The sequence below is a fragment of the Tachysurus fulvidraco genome, chromosome 3 (assembly GCF_022655615.1).
Source record: "Tachysurus fulvidraco isolate hzauxx_2018 chromosome 3, HZAU_PFXX_2.0, whole genome shotgun sequence".
NCBI lineage: Eukaryota > Metazoa > Chordata > Actinopteri > Siluriformes > Bagridae > Tachysurus > Tachysurus fulvidraco.
The window spans coordinates 23,731,781-23,751,246 of record NC_062520.1 but is presented as its reverse complement, the minus strand read 5'-3'; the positions used below and the strand labels follow the sequence as shown (position 1 = coordinate 23,751,246).

The 19,466-nt window shown below is 34.6% G+C and overlaps 2 protein-coding genes across 2 annotated transcripts; one reads left to right on the top strand and one right to left on the bottom strand.

Annotated features, from left to right (window-relative positions):
- Positions 1-3,227: 3,227 nt before the first annotated feature.
- Positions 3,228-10,303, top strand: LOC113643707 (carcinoembryonic antigen-related cell adhesion molecule 5-like). The gene is made up of 9 exons (XM_027148124.2): positions 3,228-3,403; positions 4,680-4,979; positions 6,006-6,281; positions 6,428-6,691; positions 6,829-7,104; positions 7,701-7,952; positions 8,135-8,410; positions 8,971-9,201; positions 9,363-10,303. Exons 1-9 carry the CDS (start codon positions 3,304-3,306, stop codon positions 9,455-9,457), a joined length of 2,070 nt encoding a protein of 689 aa, XP_027003925.2. The 5' UTR covers positions 3,228-3,303; the 3' UTR covers positions 9,458-10,303.
- Positions 10,304-13,767: 3,464 nt separating this feature from the next.
- pafah1b3 lies at positions 13,768-19,264 on the bottom strand. Its single transcript, XM_027148024.2, has 6 exons — positions 19,132-19,264; positions 17,680-17,770; positions 17,437-17,526; positions 16,004-16,120; positions 15,670-15,792; positions 13,768-15,106 (listed from the first exon to the last, which is right to left on the bottom strand). The coding sequence occupies exons 2-6, from the start codon at positions 17,758-17,760 to the stop codon at positions 14,849-14,851; spliced, it is 669 nt and encodes a 222-aa protein (XP_027003825.1). The 5' UTR covers positions 17,761-17,770; positions 19,132-19,264; the 3' UTR covers positions 13,768-14,848.
- Positions 19,265-19,466: the final 202 nt, after the last annotated feature.

Sequence of the window (19,466 nt, the reverse complement as noted above, 5' to 3'; positions counted from 1 at the left end):
TCTTCTTCTTCTTCTTCTTCTTCTTCTTCTTCTTCTTCTTCTTCTTCCTCTTATTATTATTATTATTATTATTATTATTATTATTATTATTATTATTATTATTATTATTATTATTATTATAAATGAATAAATAATTCAATATTTGAGAAAATGAGAAAACCCAAGCACATGGCTTCAATTAACATACCAAACTAATCACTACATTAAATCCTCAACAAAATCTATAACTGTCCAGTTCAAGATGGTGCTGCGGCATGTTATAAAATTAAAATATATAAAACATAGGAATGCCAGTATGCCAGTAAGAATGTTGACATTTGGTTCTAAACAGCCTTTGAAAACTGTCTTTTTGGAGGAGGTCAATACAGCCATTAATATTCTCTTCTGTTGTAAACTAAGCGTTATACCTGAATCATCTAGTAACAAAAGTAAACCTGAAATAAATGCATATCAACCATTAACAGTATGGAAAAGAATATTTACTCATAACAACTTAAAATATGTAAATAAAAAACCATGATTGGTGGGCATTCCCCAAGCATATGTATGTGATCCACAATAGAGACTGTATTACATTTATTAAAAATTTTGTCATTGGATAGGTTCGGAGTGGTGCTATATAAACTGTGAGCAAATGCAAAATGTATCAACTGATGGGCCAGAGCTTTTGATTTAATAAAAATATTATGACAAATACAAGAAGTTCCAAACCAATTACTCCAAGTTCTCCGAACCACGCTAAAAGAGAACCTATAACAGGACATTTAAGTCCAGTGAACACATTACACAAATAAGAGCTCAAACCCAGAGTTAATGTAAATTTCTGTAGATGTTCAAGTAGGTGATAATTCTCTGTTTTGAGTATCCCAAGGAACACAATATAAGTTATATGAATCTGGATTTCCCAGAAAGAGAGAAAGAGTGATAAAGATCCAAAAAAGAGTTTAAAAGATCATTCAGAGTATGAACTTTTTTTTACCAGAAAGGAGAAACAAGGGGCTTAGAGACTGTTAATAGGTCATTGTTGTCCCTTATAGGACAAAATCTATAATATTTAAGGTTTGATTGTTTCATTAGATGTGAAATCTGGGCTTATGGTGAACAAAGCACTGTAAGCCCAGTTTTCACATCTAAACTGTTTAAAGTCAAGTCAATACTATTTGTATAGCGCTTTAACACTGGAGTATTTTTACAGAAATCTAGATTCCTGATTTTATTTTCCTGATTTTTTACTTTTATATTTCTATCCCTAATGAAAAGTCAAAGGCAACAGTGGTAAGGACAAACTCCCTAAGATGACATGAGGAGGAATCCCTGAGAGGAAGCTGACAGAAAAGGGAAGCCATTCTCACCTTAGTGAAACCAGATTCTAAATATTTATACAGTAATTATAAATAATTCCCATATAAATAATTAGGATTAGTGCTATAATAAATAATTCCCTTCTATAATTATGGGCTGTATTGTGCAATTATTCAACTGTCAAAGAGGAGTACATTTTATTAGGAAAGCTGTGCAATCTTATCTGAAGATTAGTAATATAGAAACTGCCAAGCCTTTCCACAGATTCCAATAAACACCTACACTGTTATAAAATCAGGCTACAATCTTACTTAGTCATTGCTTTCAGTGGGGAAATCTATCTTTGTTCATATCTTGATAACCAACATACACACTGAACTTGGTGTAAAACATGTCAAATAAAGCACTCTGCAAATTTACAGAAGATTAGACTGTACAGCACAACAATATAGACTTTAGAGATACTTCTGTTTTCAGTATTTGTCACCTGAAAATGACCCACATGAAAAGCCGAAACATCACTGAGATCAATGAGATTAGTCTGGATGGTGCCACACAGATGCCGTATAGATGGGTGTCGATGTTATTCCTTAGTCCTGCATCAGGACTGAATTTCTAAGAACAGTTTGCTCTCAAATCTCCATTGGTGACTGGAATGGAGTTTCATTATGTAACAGTTAATAAATTTAGTTCCATACAATAGAATTTAGTTAAGTCGGTAATGAATTCGGAAATAATTATGATGCTCAAACTCATGTTAGCTCATAAAGTCATAGATTTCTTGTTAAAAAAATACAACTAAGTGTTCAGTTAGAGAAGGGAAATGGTTTATAATCACATTATATCATACCATCCAGTGTCACTCAGATGAAGTTGTCTTCCCTTTTGAGTCTGGTTGCTTTCAAGATTTCTTTCTATCATCTCTGGGAGTTTATCCTCACCACCGTCACCTCTGGATTGTACACGAGGCATACAATTTATCCATTTTAACTTTTATTCATAATTTATATATTTCTGTAAAGCTGCTTTGTGACACTATCCAATGATAAAGTTGCTATACGAATAAATCTGAAATCGAATAAACATTTACTGTACATTTTGGAAAATCATTCTGTCAGTTTTCAAATAAGAGCAAATAGTGTCAACATTGCATTAAATATATATATATACTAAGTATTTACACACAGTAAGAAGAAATGTAAGATATACTACCTTTGAATATTTTGGCTTCCTCATAAATAAATTAAATAGAACAAGTTTGTTATAATTTGTATGTTTTTTTCACTTTAAATAATCCTTAAAAAATGAGCATTATAATAAAAACGAATAACACGTTTACTAAATAACTTTGCTGGTTAAACATATAGTGATGATGTAATGTTTTCTTAAACAATATTTTTATAAAGAAATTGTAAACAAATAAATGAAGCTTGAGGTTTGAGCCTAAAAATCCATGCTGGTAAGTGTGTGTGCGGTGTTCTTTGATGGACTGGTGTCTAAGCCCAAGTGTATTTTTGTCTTACTTCAGTAGTTTAAACTTCAAAAACCTACTTAGACCTAGACTCAATGGCTATTAAGGTTAGATATTAAATAGTCAGAACAAAAGCTGGACAGAAACTATAGAGGCTACAAAGCCAATGGCTCCTCTCATGCAAATACACAATTGTCATATCATGTTAATTCTGATTTTTTTCTTATGAACATCATGAGAGGTTGCAGTCATTTTATTACATTTTATTTGTGTGTGTGTGTGTGTGTGTGTGTGTGTGTGTGTGTGTGTGTGTGTGTGTGTGTGTGTGTGTGTGTGTGTGTGTGTGTGAGTTTGTGAGTTTGTGTGTGTGTGTGTGTGTGTGTGTGTGTGTGTGTGTGTGTGTGTGTGTGTGTGTGTGTGTGTGTGTGTGTGTGTGTGTGTGTGTTCCTTTGTTACTATATTTGCTGATGTCATATCTGCATATGGTGGGAGCAGTTTAACACCACAAAACCTCTGACTCACATCATCATATGAACCTGAACGAAGCAAGTAAGGAACCTTTTATCCTTTTCAAAATGGAGTCTAATTTATTCTGTTGCTTCACCATTATCATCACAAGCTACATAACAGGTATTTCTAGCATTAATATTCAACTTCTTTTCTAATCATTATGTATTCCTTTTTAAATGTTTATTGATTATATAAGGGGGATGTTGCAATGCTCCATTTTTTCTAGGCCGAATTAACTAAACTTGTCAAGCTTACTTAGACTATGTATAATATTATGTGTTTGTGTTTTATAATTTTTTTTTCTTGAACAGAATTATAATGAATTATAATTATTCTATTACAGCATTTTTTTAAGTATTTTTTTTTCCTATTAGTAGTGCTGAAGTTATTTTGTGCTGTTATAAATCTCATATAGAATAGGAGAACAGGAAATTCTATGAGTATAAAGTGCTAAAGTTCTATTTGTGCTGTTTCTTATACCTCACAATATATTCACTACCATTAAAAGCCAGGAATTAGAAACATTACAAAGAACAAAATAAATAAATAAATGAATGAATGAATGAATAAATAAATAAATAAATAAATAAATAAATAAATAAATAAATAAATAAATAAATAAACAAACAAACAAACTGGACATGATAATAAGTGTAAATTATATCACTCATAATAGTTTGAGAGAAAAATATTGAAGTGCTTACCGGTTAACATTATTTTTAATCAGTTCAATATTCAATAAGTAAGGAATTCGTCCATAAAGTCACATAAATAAATAAGTTCCACTCTATTTATTTATATGCATTTCTCTGTAAATTGGCAGACTAAATGTTTCAGTAGAATTTTAAGACTATTGCTAAGATCAGGAGTTATCATCAATAAGGTTTAGTGAGTCTGTTCCAGAAGCTGCCAATTTAGCCATAAGCCATGACACTACCATGTTTCACAGATGAGCTTTTATGTTTTGTATCATGCCATTCGTGCCAAATGTTCCAAAAAGGAACATTTACTCATCTCATAGGGTTCAGAGTAGGTCGCCTTTATGTGCTAACTGTAAACAAAAAATTAAAATTTAGTGATAATTTGCTTTTCATCAGCTAAAAACTAATCAGTAAAGAGATCAATGCACTAAAAAAAGTCCTTGCATGAAAACATGTGAGAATGTAAACAAAACAAATTGGAGTGAAAGACTGTTAATATGCTGTGAGTAAAAAGCCTGGTTACAAAACTACAATAAAAAAAATCTTCCATAGCAAGTAGCTTGCATTTTTTTTTAAATTTTGAACATTTTCTATGCAGTGGTTTTAAATATCCACCAGAAACAATTGCTGCAAACCTGGGATACAACATTACTACTATTTTAACCAATAATATACCTAAATATGTCATTTTTCAGGTGTTGCCTCTCAGACCCTGATACCATCTGCAAATCCTCTGGTTGTTGGAGGAAATGTCACTCTTACTCTAAATCCTCTGATGAACATCAGTGCTGGCAATTGGTTATTTGATGGGAACATCCTGATGTTATGGTACCCAGATCAATTTATAGTGAGTGACAGTTACAAAGAGCGAATATCTTTCAACTCCTCCACAAGACAGATCACTCTGTATTCAGCACAAGTGAGTGATTCTGGACTGTATGTACTGCAAGGCCTGAAACCAAATGTAAAAGCAGAACTTATACTGTCTGTTCAAGGTGAGTTTCCAAACACACACAACCAAACACATTTCAGTAATAGTTTTAATATGCTATACTAGGGAAATGTTAAAAAAAGGGTATGGGGGGCTTATTTATCATTTGGTTTATCTTATACAAAACAAAATTTGTTAGACTGCATGTTCTGTTTCAACACCACATTGTTGCTTACCTAAAGTTAAGCACAATGTAATGATTCCCCTGGGCTAATAAATCCAATTTATCTCATTGATTAATCATCAAGTTAGTTATATTTTGGGAAATAAAGGAACATGATTGTACTGCACACTTGAATGAACAAACATAGCAAATGTGGAAATAACACAGGGAAGTGCAGGGTTAGGGTGAGGTTCTGTGTTTATGGGTTCTCTTATAGGAAATCCAACATTACTCATAGTCACATCCTGTTTACACTTGGTGTGCTCTATTTGCCCAGACATATCAGATACTTAAAGTTGCATAAATGCATACCAGGAAGTATGGAAACATCTTTTTTGACTATGTTTAATATTAACATATTTTGAGGGCAATTGATGAACAAATCAAATTTCAATTCAATATTATTTGAAATGCACTTTTAACAATAGACGTAGTCACAAAGCAGTTTACAGCAATACATAAATTCAGGATATAAACTATAAATTCTAATTTATATGTATCCCTAATGAGCAAACCAGAGGTGGCTAAGGAAACCTCCCTAAGACATGAGGCAGAAATCTTGAGAGGAAATAGACTTAAAAAGGAGCCCTTGCTGGGTGACTGTGGATTGTGTGATTACAATTATAAGCACACAATCCACAGTCATAATTTCCCTTCCATAACTGAGCATTATATGGTCAAAAAGTGCAATTGCATAACCAGGAGATTTATTCTAGTTTTAACATGAAGTCTGTCTTGTTTAAGTTATCAACTGAAAGAGTGCAAAACTATTCATGACAAATAGCAATTGTATTATATTGATGTTCAACATAGGATGTGAATGTTAGTTTAAAACTAAAAATGTCTTTTTTTTCTTCTTACCTTCAGTGCCAATCACAAATGTATCTCTGACAGTAAGTAAGACACAACTGGTGGAGTTTAATGCCACTGTTGTGTTCACCTGTACTGCCAATGGCACACCATTAGAATTCACATGGTATAATGACAGCTCTGAGGTCACAGCAGCTAATGTTCAAATCTATACTAATGGAAGTGGTCTCATTATTAGCAATGTAACAAGATATGACAGTGGACCTTTTCGCTGTTTCGTGGCAAATGGCATCAGCAATGGAACAAGCAGGTCAATTTCCCTCGATGTCAACTGTGAGTATAGCATTGATTTAAAATGTTTGGTCCATGTCTACAAACAATCATTACTTAACACTACAAATGCACTTGTGTGTTAAAAGTGATTCCATATTCAATGGTTTTATTGTTGAATAAATCTAACTAATATTGTATCCCCTTAGATGGTCCCAGCAACCTGACACTGACAGTTCTGCCAAACAAGATGAACTACATTTCAGGATCAAACATCACTTTGTCCTGTTCTGGTGAATCCAAACCTTCAGCATTATTCCAATGGTCCTACAATAGTGTTTCTCTTAATATAAACAGCCCAACCTTCAAGCTTACCAATGCTACTCGTAACCAGACAGGAATTTATGCCTGCATTGCACAAAACACAGTGACTCTCAGATATGCATCCATCACCAGAACCATCATCATCATTGGTAAGATTACTTTATTAGTAGAGAATTTTTTTTTCACTAGTCGATTTTTTTCACATTGCAGCAGATGGAAATGTTAGCCTTGCAGGAACTATTTCACCTATAATGTAGAGTAACGTATCTTTTACTTTTTTATGTAGACCCACTATCTGCAGGTCTGGTAGTGCCTGTTGGTGAGCCACCAATATTAAACAATTCATTTGCACTGACCTGTGGCATCACTGGACAGTTGGACTCTGTTTATTGGATAAAGGACGGCATTCACCTGGTTCCTGACAGCAGGCTTTCTCTCTCCAACCAAAATAAGACACTCACGTTTAATAATCTCATCCTCTCCGATAATGGAAGATATCAGTGTGTAGCAAATAATGCTGTAAGCAATGTGACCAGCATGGCCTATCATCTAACTATTAATTGTAAGTTTCATAACACGTCTTTAGCATTTCAATCATTATCTGAAGGAACACTAAATAATTATTACTGAATTATAACACATGTCCAGTTGTATTATGTCTGTATCAGATTTAGTAGATTTACAGCTACTAGATATATGCTCACTTGACACTTTATAAGGAACATCTGTACACCTTATTCATTCATTTATTCAATTAGCTTATCATGTTGTAGGAGAGCAGTCTACACAATCATGTAGATACACGTCAAGATTGTGTAGACTACTCACCTTGGCTGCTCTCCTGTTCAAATCAAATGAGGGAGAAAAATGATTTCATTGGTTATGACAGTGACATGATTGTTGGTGATAGATATGTTGGTTTAAGTATTTCAGAAACTGCTCATCTTTACTTTACTTTGCTTTAATTCATAAGATAAATGTACTTAGAATAAAAGCTCCGATGTAGCACTGACCTGAATTCATTTTAATTCATTTCTTTTGATTATTGCCCCATATAATAAACAACAGATTTACAGGTACCATTATAAAGTTTAGGTTAAATATGTATTCAAGATAGTTTGGGTTATTTGTGACTTTTCTTTCTTCTTAACTCTCCAGATGGTCCCTGGTCCACTAGGATTTATGGCCCAGCCATAGCTGAAGTAGGTTCTAATGTGACACTAAATTGCTCTGCTTCCTCTCAACCTGCCAGTCAATACAGCTGGTTTTTCCAAGGTTCTAAAGTGGCAGAGGGCTCTGTGTATCAGGCTTACTCTCTTTCACTAAACAGCAGTGGACAATACACTTGCCTGGCCCACAATAACATCACAGGAGGAAACAGCAGCGCTACATGGAACTTAACTGTCATTGGTAGGTCTTGACCTCTTGGTTCCTGACCCTTGGTATTCTATCATAAGTTGTCACTTCAACAGCAGAAAAATAGAAACTCCACCACTACATTTTTGTGTTCATTTAGATTTTTTTTTAATTATTTATATGGTCTTTCTAATTAGATTGCTATAAAAAACTGTACTGTGTTGTTTTGTCTTCAGTGGGTATTTCCTCAGTGGTGGTGACTCCCAGTACTCTCATCCCTCTGGTCTCAAAGGATATGCAGCTCTTCTGTAACGTAACTGGCTCCTTTGACAGCATCCAGTGGCTAAAAGACAACCAGCCTCTTAATACAACAGCTGCAAAATCCATTTATATGAATGACAGCACCATAGATTTCCACCCTCTGCAGATCACTGACGATGGATTGTATAAGTGTGTTGCCACAGATGCTTTTCGACCACATGTTAGCCTGCCGTATAGTCTATTAGTTAATTGTAAGTGACTTGTGCTTCTATCATGGTGAATCATATGTTTTCATATTATCATGTTTTGCTATAAAGAAAGTCATTTCTGGACACTTACAGTAGTTAATCTTTATTAATGTGATTATGCGGTACATGTCACAAAACCAGTCAAATGATGAATTCTGAATTCTGGCCAATCAAATTTCTACTTTGAATGGCTGCATAATCATCTAAAAATCTGTCTAGCTGAATGTGATTTATTTTATGATCATCATTTCTAATGATTTCATTATATATGAGCAGTATGAACATAAATCTAATTGACTGGTTGTAATCAGATACAGGATACCCAAGTTTAAATGCCACAAGTGTCTTTTATTTTAGGTATTTTCAATCCGATGTGGATAACACGGACACTCGTATTAAATACCATAGAAAATCATTCATTTCCTCTTGGAAAGATATATACTATATACAGTATAATAGACAAATGTTTCGATTTGATGCTGTGAAGCAACATTCTTCAAGCTACGGCTGTAGTTTATTGAACAAAAATTAATTACTGAATGCAAGATTTTTGTGTTGAATAGATGGGCCATTGGACGTGACTATAACAGCTGATATCAAGGTTGCCACTATCTTATTGTGCAATGCAAAGTCTCAGCCACCAAGTGTTTACAACTGGTTCCTCAACAACACTGTCCTTAAAGAGGATGCTGTTTTAATTTTACCTCTTATGCCTCCTCTGGGTTATAACTACACATGTGTGGCCACAAACCCTCTGACCAATGACACACTGTCTGCCTCCTACATTATTTCAGGTGAGCAAAGCATTTCCACAATCAAATTGCTGATCTTTAGTAGATAGAGAAGTTTAGATAAGTTTAAATAAAATATATGAAAATGTCTTGTAGTTTACTGTCATAATTTATTAGCAGAAAATTTTAAACGTGTACTGATGACTTATGTTGTTCCTTTCCAGAACGCAATGCAGCGGCCCCATTCCAGACTAGCATGTTGCTGACTGCTTTGTGTGCGCTAGTTCTTCCTGTATTAATGTTAATGAAGCCCTTCTGAGCTGCTAATTAAAGCCTGCTACCTGAGTCTATCATTTTAATTTTGTATTACTTTTTTTTTTCCTGAATCATCATAATATTACGAATATTGAACTTTGAATTCTTTAACAAGTCACATGTTCTCTTTAGTCAAGCAGTGAGCTTGCAAGATAAATGGATGCCAAGGGGTGTGATGGTTGTTTTGTTACAGGCACAAATAACAAAAGACAACCAGATGACTAAGGGCTGTTCTTACTGACACCACATACCAAAATGACAAGTCTTTGCCAATTCATGTCTCGGTTTATTGCAACACCAATCAACCGTCAACCATGCCTTGTTATTACCTGTGTCAGTGGTGCACATTAATTTTGACAGGACGGGGGAAAAAACAGTTGTCAGAAAGATCAGTGCTTACACAACTTCTTATTTTCATTATTTCCTGCCATTTTTGCACAGATTATACTAACACTAATTTTTAGACTTGTCCCTTACATTTGATAGACAAATAATTAAACCATTGCCATGTTCTTCTTCAACCCTTTAAAATTCCTCATTATGTACTACTCATACTAATACTTTATTTATTGCTACCTTTTAACAAATATGAATCTAATATGAATATGAATCAAATATGAATATGAACACTTTCAATAAAAAAGTTTTTTGGTGCATCGAAGATAATACCCAGAGAATAAACGATACTTATTTATAAGTTTTAATGAGATTTGATTGGATTACATAAAACACAGCTAATGTATAATTTCATTAAAGAAATGTCAACAGAAAGCACTTGTATCTATATTCTACAATCTGTATACTTGTATATATATACTATACAATCTGTGGAAATAAATGATTCATGGTATTGCCAGCATCTTCCTTTTCTAAATGTTATATCTTGGGATATATCAAAGACTTGAAGAGCTTAAAAAAAAGTAATACTCTTTACAGAAGAAAATGCTAAATATTGATGCTAGCTAGAAGGTTTGTTGGAAAACTGATCAAATTGGGATACTAATGGTTCGGGGCTTATTCTTAGTTTTCAAAATGAATTTCTTGCATTTTGTGTGTTGTTTATTGCCTTTCTTTGAGCACAGGACCTTGTCCTCCCGACTGAGTCCATCTAAGGAAGGATGAAGAGCTTCAGTATTGATGACAGGTGACAACAACAAAATTAGAGAGAGAGAGAGAGAGAGAGAGAGAGAGAGAGAGAGAGAGAGAGACTTACTGCCCATTTTGCATTGACAGCCTTTCTGCGCCGTACTTTTACCTAAAGACAAATGGAAATAGTTTAATTTGTGCTGAATTTTACGAAAACACAACCAGAGTTGGAAACCATTATAAAGCTCCAGTTAAATTAATATCAACATGTAAAGTTTACATTTTATTAAAACATTTATTTGAATCCTTTGAACTTTAGTAGCATTTAAATGTACAAATGCTGTTACTGCTGTTGTAAAAACATGCTGAAAAATAATTTCAACTAGTGCTATCTCAGTTTATAATGACACAGAAGTAATTAATATAAGTTCATTAAAATGCAATCACTTTATTTCATTTATACAATGCTAAAGTTTTAATGATATGGGATGAGCATGCTTTAAAGAGTGCTCTTTAAAAAAGAAAAGCCAAACAAGACAAATGGGGTAATAGTCCCCAATTTTGTATTATAAAGGAGATCTTATTATAATTAAAATATGGAGTACAACTCCTTAGATTGTGTGCACTATTTCACATTCTTCTCTGGTCCATTTTATTCATCTTTTCCTTAACAGTTTCACTCACCCTGGCAAAGACAGGATCCAGCTTGCTGCTTCATGGATTTGTTTTGACTTTTAACATCAGCAGGTCTTCTTGCTTTTCCTAAACTGGCTGCCACGGCAACATGCACAAAAGTAAAAAAAAAACTCCATCAGTAAACCCCTCTCACCTGCTACTACTCCTGAGAAAACTGATTATGAATCCTTTTTTTTTGTTTGTTTCTATTTTTTTGAAGGCAGTAAAATGCATTACCAAGCAAAAAGATTTGTCTAGCACACTCACTTATTTTTCATTTTATTACGAACACTTGTACCCATTCACATATATACAGATGTACAAGAAAGTTAATTACTGCATAGAATTGTCCAACATTCAATTCAAGATTGTCAGTTCACATCAATCAGCAGGACGAAGAAAAAATGTGGCGAACCATGGCATGATTGTTTATACTAGGTGGGCTGGTTAGAGAATTTCAAACACACACACACACACACACACACACACACACACACACACACACACACACACACACACACACACACAAATAATATATATATAATTTATTACTATATATTTTTTTTTAGATTATTCATATTTATTTATTTATTTATTTATTTTCATCTTTTGGTTAGTGTAAGAAATTTTAATTCAACACAACCACTAGCTATTAATGAAATTACAGAATGTAACTGACTTACAGCTTGCGTCTGATACTTGCGAGTCAATAACTTCTGTGAAGACAAAAAAAAAGCAAAGAGCACAATCGGAGCAGATGAGCAAACGTTTCCTTTTCTTCCCAAGTAATTTTCATTAAAAGTTACATATGTTTTTTTGTGATCAACAAGGTAGCTATCTAATTTATATCATATACTGTAGTTATAGTGTATAAGACACAAGTACAGTACCTTTGCAAAGAACACTGAAGCCCACCACGGCAATGAAGACCAATAGAAACATCACAGATTTCATCTTCTACTCAAAAACGTTCACTTTCAACGTTCACTTTTTTTTAACTTTTATGTGTACTTTTTGCTAAAGACTGCAAACTACTGTGTGTTAAAGTAAAGCAGTTCAGTATTTATACGCAGAAGCTATTGGTGTCTGCTTTCATGCACTATGCCTGGGCACGCTGTAAGAGAAGCCAAATCAAAGCTGACATGTAGACAATAGGTCCATATTATATTTACATGAGAATGCCAAGTTCTTTCCTTTTCTAAATCCATTCCATTTTTATTTTTATGCTGGCTTGAAATGAAAGTGGTCTTGTTTGTCTTTGTCGTTCATCATTCCCAAAACTTTAATCATGTAAAAGATTAGAAACACAACACCATTGCAGACAGAGTTCTCTCTTCCATAACCTTGAAAAAGCTTCACATTATAAACATTTTTTTTTGTTCAACATCATTTATCGGAACATGATACCTTTGGAATCACATCATGATTCACCACACAAACTAAAAAGAAAGCATTGAACATCACCATCCATGAACATTCTTTAACAGTTGAAGTAAAAGAAAAAAGACCCTTTTGTAACATGCCCAGAATTTAGCACTTGGTTTGACATGTTGAGATGTACAGATATACTAGAATTCAGAGCACATCACATCAATCTTCTTCCATTTGGGGATTTGATGTTCTGGATATGTGCTACAATAAAGATGTCTTGTTCTATCATGCCTTTGGCTCGGTCAGTGATAGAGACTGTAGATGTGTAAGTGACAGTAAAGTCCATCTATAACTGTAATAGACTGTTTCCTCATAATAATCCAAAAGGTTCATCATAACAATTGACACTCGCCACTGTCCCAATTATCTAACCTTTGAGCATCAAACCCAAATATGACTCATGGCATGGATTACACAAGATGCTGGACACAAAAATTGAGATTCATCAGACCAGGCTACAGATTTACTAGTCTTCAGCAATTAAGCTTTGGTGAGTTTGGTGTCCACTGCAGCCTCAGCATTCTGTTCTTGGCTGAAAGAAGTGGAACCTGACGTGGTCTCAAGTTTTGAATTGTGCTGTGCATTCTGAGATGCTTTTCTGCTCAGCACAGTCATACAGAGTAATCTGAGTTACTGTAGGTTTTCTATCAGCTTAAACCATTCTCTGTTGACCTCTCTCATAAACAAGACGTTTGTCCACAGAACTGCTGCTTATTCTATGTTTTTCTTTACTGCACCATTCTGAGGTAATTCTATAGACTGGTGTGTGTGAAAATCTCAGGAGATCATCATCTAGATGATCACAGAAACACAGAAACCTTCCCATCGGTACCAACAATTATACCATGGACAAAGTCACTGAACTGACACTCCATATTCTGTTTGATGTGAACATTATGAAAACTTGTTGCCACATGATAAGCTAATTAGAAAAAGTAAAAGTAAAACAGACTAAAGTAAATTCAAACAACTCTGTCGTTGTTCTTGACATTGTGGCTTTGTAATGCATTTGCATGTATCTCCATGAAAGTTCAAGTAGAAAACACATATTGCTGATAACTGCTATAACATTATGGCCAAAAAAGGAACAGTCGGTGTTTATGCATTAATTAAGACACCCAGTTGGTTGAATCCATGGTTTTAATCCAGCAATTTAAGAGAGAAGGCATTTACATATTGCAGTGTTAAGTCGCAGATTTGGCCAGAATTATTGAAGGAAGCTCTTGAGATTTTTGTTCTTCACAGGCCAGCAGGTTTGAACAGTGACCAAAGGATTCTTTACGAAAAAGGCAGAAAAAGCAAGATGACACTACATTCTCATCAAGAAGAATTGCTCATAAATGTGTCACAGTATAGTGTTTAACATTTCCATTGCTCTTATGCATTAAATTTATTTGATCTCCTGAGCAGAATGTGACTTTTCTGTAGTTGTAACAGGTCTGCCAGGGCAAGAAAAACCAAGCAGTTAAACAGAGGTAATGCAGTTTCTTTCACAGACAGGAGTCAGACAACTGTAATGTCAGGTGGCAGGGATTATGTACGCATGTTAAAATGTATGTTTTACTATAGTAAACTTTGCAGAAAAGAAATTATATACATGTTCAAACACAGACATACAGCTAGGAGACAGATACTAACTAATGCTTTCTATGCATTTACGAAAAACCAACATAAACATTGTACAAAACAAAGAAATCATAAGTGCTTTCAGAAAAAAAAAAAAAGTTCAATGTACGTGTACTTAAAATTCTTATGTTGTGTGAGCAGAGGTTCGCTGTGAGGTCTTAAACTGAATGGCTGCATTTATTCATCGAGCTTTGACTTAAATATGACTCATCTGAAACCCAACCCGCTGCTTTTTTTTTAACTGTTCCGTGTCCACAAACTTTCTGTATACATGAGCTAACATCTTTTCCTGGAAAAAATCATTTTGCTTGGGATCAACAAAAAAAAAACCAAGTGGCAGTTTGTGGTAGTTTCTGCATCAAACTATAGTGAACACAAGGATCAGATTATTTGCATAATGTATTAACTGAAATCATGTATAGTATGTATAGGTGTTAGTGTACTATATCTAGTGTAAATTGTGACACATTGGTCCGTAACAGTATTAATGTAAGTGCATGTATTTTGCTGTTGATAATTTCTTTGAGTAGGATACATGTCTACAATAATGTATGAAGACTTATTTGCTTGTGTGCACTCAAGGAGCATGTGTGCCTAGCAGAGCTTTAATGCGTGTGTAAATCGGCTGGCACACTTTCTGATAGGCCTGTGCTGTTAGGTGGAGATAATCGTATAGGTCCTGATGAGATATGGAGCCATCTGACTGAACGAATCCAGGATCCACGTCCAGAAAGGAGGCATAGGAGAGAGATGCCAGCTCGGCCTGCACCAAGGTGTTCACTCGTGCGTTACGCTCACGTAGTGGGTTCAGACTCTTCCCTCTCGGCAAAACACCCTAATAATGATGACGTACAAAAAAAAAGAGATCAAAATACCAACTTAGAAATTACCTTTGTATCATATGAACTGTGACAAATAGGTGTCCCCTTAAGGGCACAGCTGCACAGTGGTAAATGTTGGCAGTGTTCTATCCTGATCTTATTTGTATGTGTGTAGAGTTTCTTCTCTGTGTGTCCAACTTCAGTTTCCCAAAAACATTGCTACGTTGCCCCTAGGTGTGAATTTGTGTGTAAATAGATGTGCGTGTGTGGGGATGTGTGCAATATGAATCAGCTCTATTTACTGAAAACATTGAAGATTATAAATTTCACAACAGACTGCACCAGTCCACAATAAAATAAGTTAGAACACGTTTTATCACATAAATTAAATGTATGCCAAATAAAATAAAAATATGCCTCCATTTTAAGTATTGTAAAATCTACATCTTAAATGTATTTAGTTCTTCAGAATAAGCATTGATTAATTATATAAAAACCCAACTACACCTACAGTATAGCTGTAGTTCATTATGTTAAGATGCAGAATGTGATGTAGATATTAACAAAATAAACTGACCAGTACAATAACGTGAGTTTGAGGAAGGTGCTTGTTGATCACGTTAGCAATGGCCACGATGCCTCCACAGATCTGCTCGGGGGTGTGACCGTGATTATTCGTGCCCACCCACAACACTACCACCTAGATGGAGAGGAGAAAAATAAATAAATATTTCTGTGAAACATTTGTGTCTACCAAACTCTGTCACATTGAATATAAATATTTGGTATTTTAGCGTTTGTTAGTAGTGTGTTTTAATGTATTTAATTATGTCAGTTTAATCACTATGACTCAGCAAAAATGTCTGGCTACAATGAGCAACCTCAGCAATGTTGCATCTGTGAGGCTGTACCTTGGGGCAGATGTGGTCCAGTTCTCCATTAGTGAGTCTCCATAGGACATGCTGTGTTGCATCACCACCAATCCCAAAATTCAGGGAATGGAGTGGGGAGAAGAGCTTTCTCCACACCTTTCAACAGCACACACATTCATGCACAATATGAATGAAAGGATGAATGAAAACAACCTCATTGCTGGTGTATGCTCTTTAGTTAAACTAACAGTCAACGCATTAAAATGATTAAAATGACTAATGACAGCTATACTTTCCTTTTTCCTGTCCTGTCTCTCATTTCCATGTGGAAGGCCTTCATTTTGAACCAAACTAAGTCATTAAAAGAGAATGAACAAGCAGCTGGGTGCTCTTTGACCTATTCATGTCTACATTTCTGATTTGAGCAGCCATTACACGTTACGGTTTCTGTGTCCGTCCTCCTGTATTAATCACTATTATTATGGTATCCACAACCTCACAAAATCCTCTTAAATGGCATAGACACTTTTATTTCTGCACATAACATTAACAACAAATCACTGGTAACTCTGTTCCATTAAAAAATGAAATGCAAGTTGGACGATAATGATCATAAAAAAGCCCTAACATCTGCCCATATTTCAACACCGAAGACTCAAAATGCACTTATGTAGTCCTCACCCTTAGATTAATGAAATTCTATATTCCTTAGCATGATCGGTCAAGCCCTAAATAAGCTGTCAGTCATCCCAAAAATCCTTTTTCACACACACACTACACCTACACTTTAACAAACACTCTGGATTCCTGACACTTCTCATGTAAAATACCTCTTTAAAATAGCTCAGCATGATTTCAGCTGCCATTACCTGCAATTATGTTAAGTATTTTTAACAATATTTATTATCAAGTATGCACATACTGATAACTGCAAAGGAAATATTGCAGATGATATCAAATGGCTTTGCAATCTATTACAGCATGCATACACTGAAAACTTACTCAGTGACCACAGCATTACCTCTGGCTAAACATTTTGAGGCAATGTTTAAAAAGAAAAATATATATATATATATATATTATATATATATATGGCACACATGTACTAAAGTGTTAAAAATCCTCTGCTTTACCAGAGCACTAAATGAATGTGACCCAGCATAAATATTCTGGTATATTCTGTTAATACCTGGTACTAGTTGGTACTGATAATGGTACTTACTATTCACTGAATGATAAAAATGTGTTACTGGATTACAGGTTTGAGTCTAAACATCATCAAAAAAAAACAATATACAGTATTATAAACCACAACAGTAAAATTTCATGTTTCATTTCTTTATTATTGTATGCCATCAGATTGGCATCAAACCACTACAAACAAATTGTTCATGAATAAGCAAATGTGCACGTTTTACATTCTTAATTACAATTGTCCGTCTGTGTAACTGAATCGAAAGAATAAATCATACCTCAAACTCATGCATAAGTTGGACAAGAGAGTCTCCAACAAAGAGCACGTCCGGTTCCTTTCCTTTACTGTCAGACACAAAACGATTGTGCTGTACAGAGAAATAGAAGTGCATCATTTTTAAACCTAAAACATCATGAAATAAAATGAAAACCACTCTACTATAGAATAAAAAGTACATAGTGTACAATTAACAGAATATGTATGGTTTTATGTAAGTGGAATGTATAATATGCAAACTGACCAGTGATATCCATCGTCCATCACCGTGTATGTCCTCACAGGGGGTGGGGGTGGCTGCAGGGTTGCTGTCTCCGCTGCTCATTACTATTATTCTAGAAGTCAATACATTACAAAGGCACATTACAAGGGAGTGTTATGTTTTTCATGTGTAAAATCCATTGTCCGTATATTCACACTGCATCTGATCAATACTTAACTTATCAACTGTATGGACTGCACAGACCTACACTAAATTCAAACTCTTTCAATATACATCAATAAAACTGTTTACATGCTGTTTTGCACACTGTTTTTTGCTCTTTGCACACGCTGTCTCACATTTCAGTCGTTTGCTTTAAAATATCTCTTGTAAACGCTGCTATAATGATGTGTTCACTCCAGTATTTCTGCACACACAATATTATTTGAACATACAGTATTAAGACTGGTCGGTGCTGGTTTTGTAAAATGTCTTTTGTGAAATGTCTTGTATTTCTTTTTTGTATTTTGTATTTTTGTCTTGTTTGTCTTGTCTTGCACTGTTCACACCAGGTTGCACAGTTGCACTTTATGTATCTAGAACTAACTGACTACGTCCTTATCTCTGTCCTTGTTTTATGTAGCCTCATGGTCATGGAGAAACTTTGTCTCATTTCACCATGTACTGCAACAGCTATATATGGTTGAAATGACAATAAAAGCTTCCTGACTTGACTTAATTTTTTTTTTTTTTCTGGTCAGGACTTTTCAGTTTAATATATGACATTTGTTTAGGCAACTTCTTGAACGTTGTTTAAAGTAGGACTGACTGCAGATATATATCTAATCAGGTGTTATCTTTATAACTTTGGTTAAAAGAAATCTTGTCGTATTTATAAATAAGTTTTTATGTGATCATGAACACCTCTACACTATTAGCTATTTCATTTTTCCTTATTGAGACACAGACACAGCCTAAAAGCTTTGCCCTGTTCAGTATGAGACTACAGCAGTTTTCTAAACAATAAAAGAAGACATTCAGCTTTTAATTTCTGGTTTAATTTAGTCCTAATTCCGTGATTAAAGCATTATATAGTTCATATCAGTATCGCTTCTCTTGTCCATCCTGGGCGTATAACATCAAGCTAAATGTGTCGTGTCTGTTTGCAGGGGCATGTTGCCTCTGTGCTGCTGATGGGATGCAAATTTTTGTTAATTAGGACGTTTTAAATCACAAATGATAACAAGCTAATGAAGCAGACTGTAATTGAAATGAATGCTTGCAATATGGGCGGTAATCATATACAAGTGAGACGTCTAGAGATTTCCAGATGTTTATGTAAAGATATAGGCCTTTCATTCTGGAAATGTTTTTCCTTTCGGTTCATATAATCATCTTTTTTCGCGTTTTGAGCAATGACAAGATTGTAAGACATTTTGTACGAATGAGGGAATAAAGCAACTAAATAAATAAACAAACAGGAATTGTTCTTACCTATCGCTTGCTTCCGCAAACTAGCGACGCGCCAAATACAGGAAATGACGTGGAAACCAAGTTTATCAAGACGTGAGCAGCAGAACTCTGAGCGTTTACACAGAAACAGATGTTAGGGTCCTTTATGTTAGCATGGACTCTCTATTAAACAAGAAAATGGATTAAATTCTAATATGAGCAGAGTAGAAAGTAATTAAATTTGCATTGCATTGTTAATGAACCCGGACCTGATCCCAGATCAGCGTTGATTCTCCCTCATAAGTGATCTTTAAACCTTATATTGTACCTTCACTTTTAGTTAATAACACATCACGGATCTGTAAAACCCCTATATC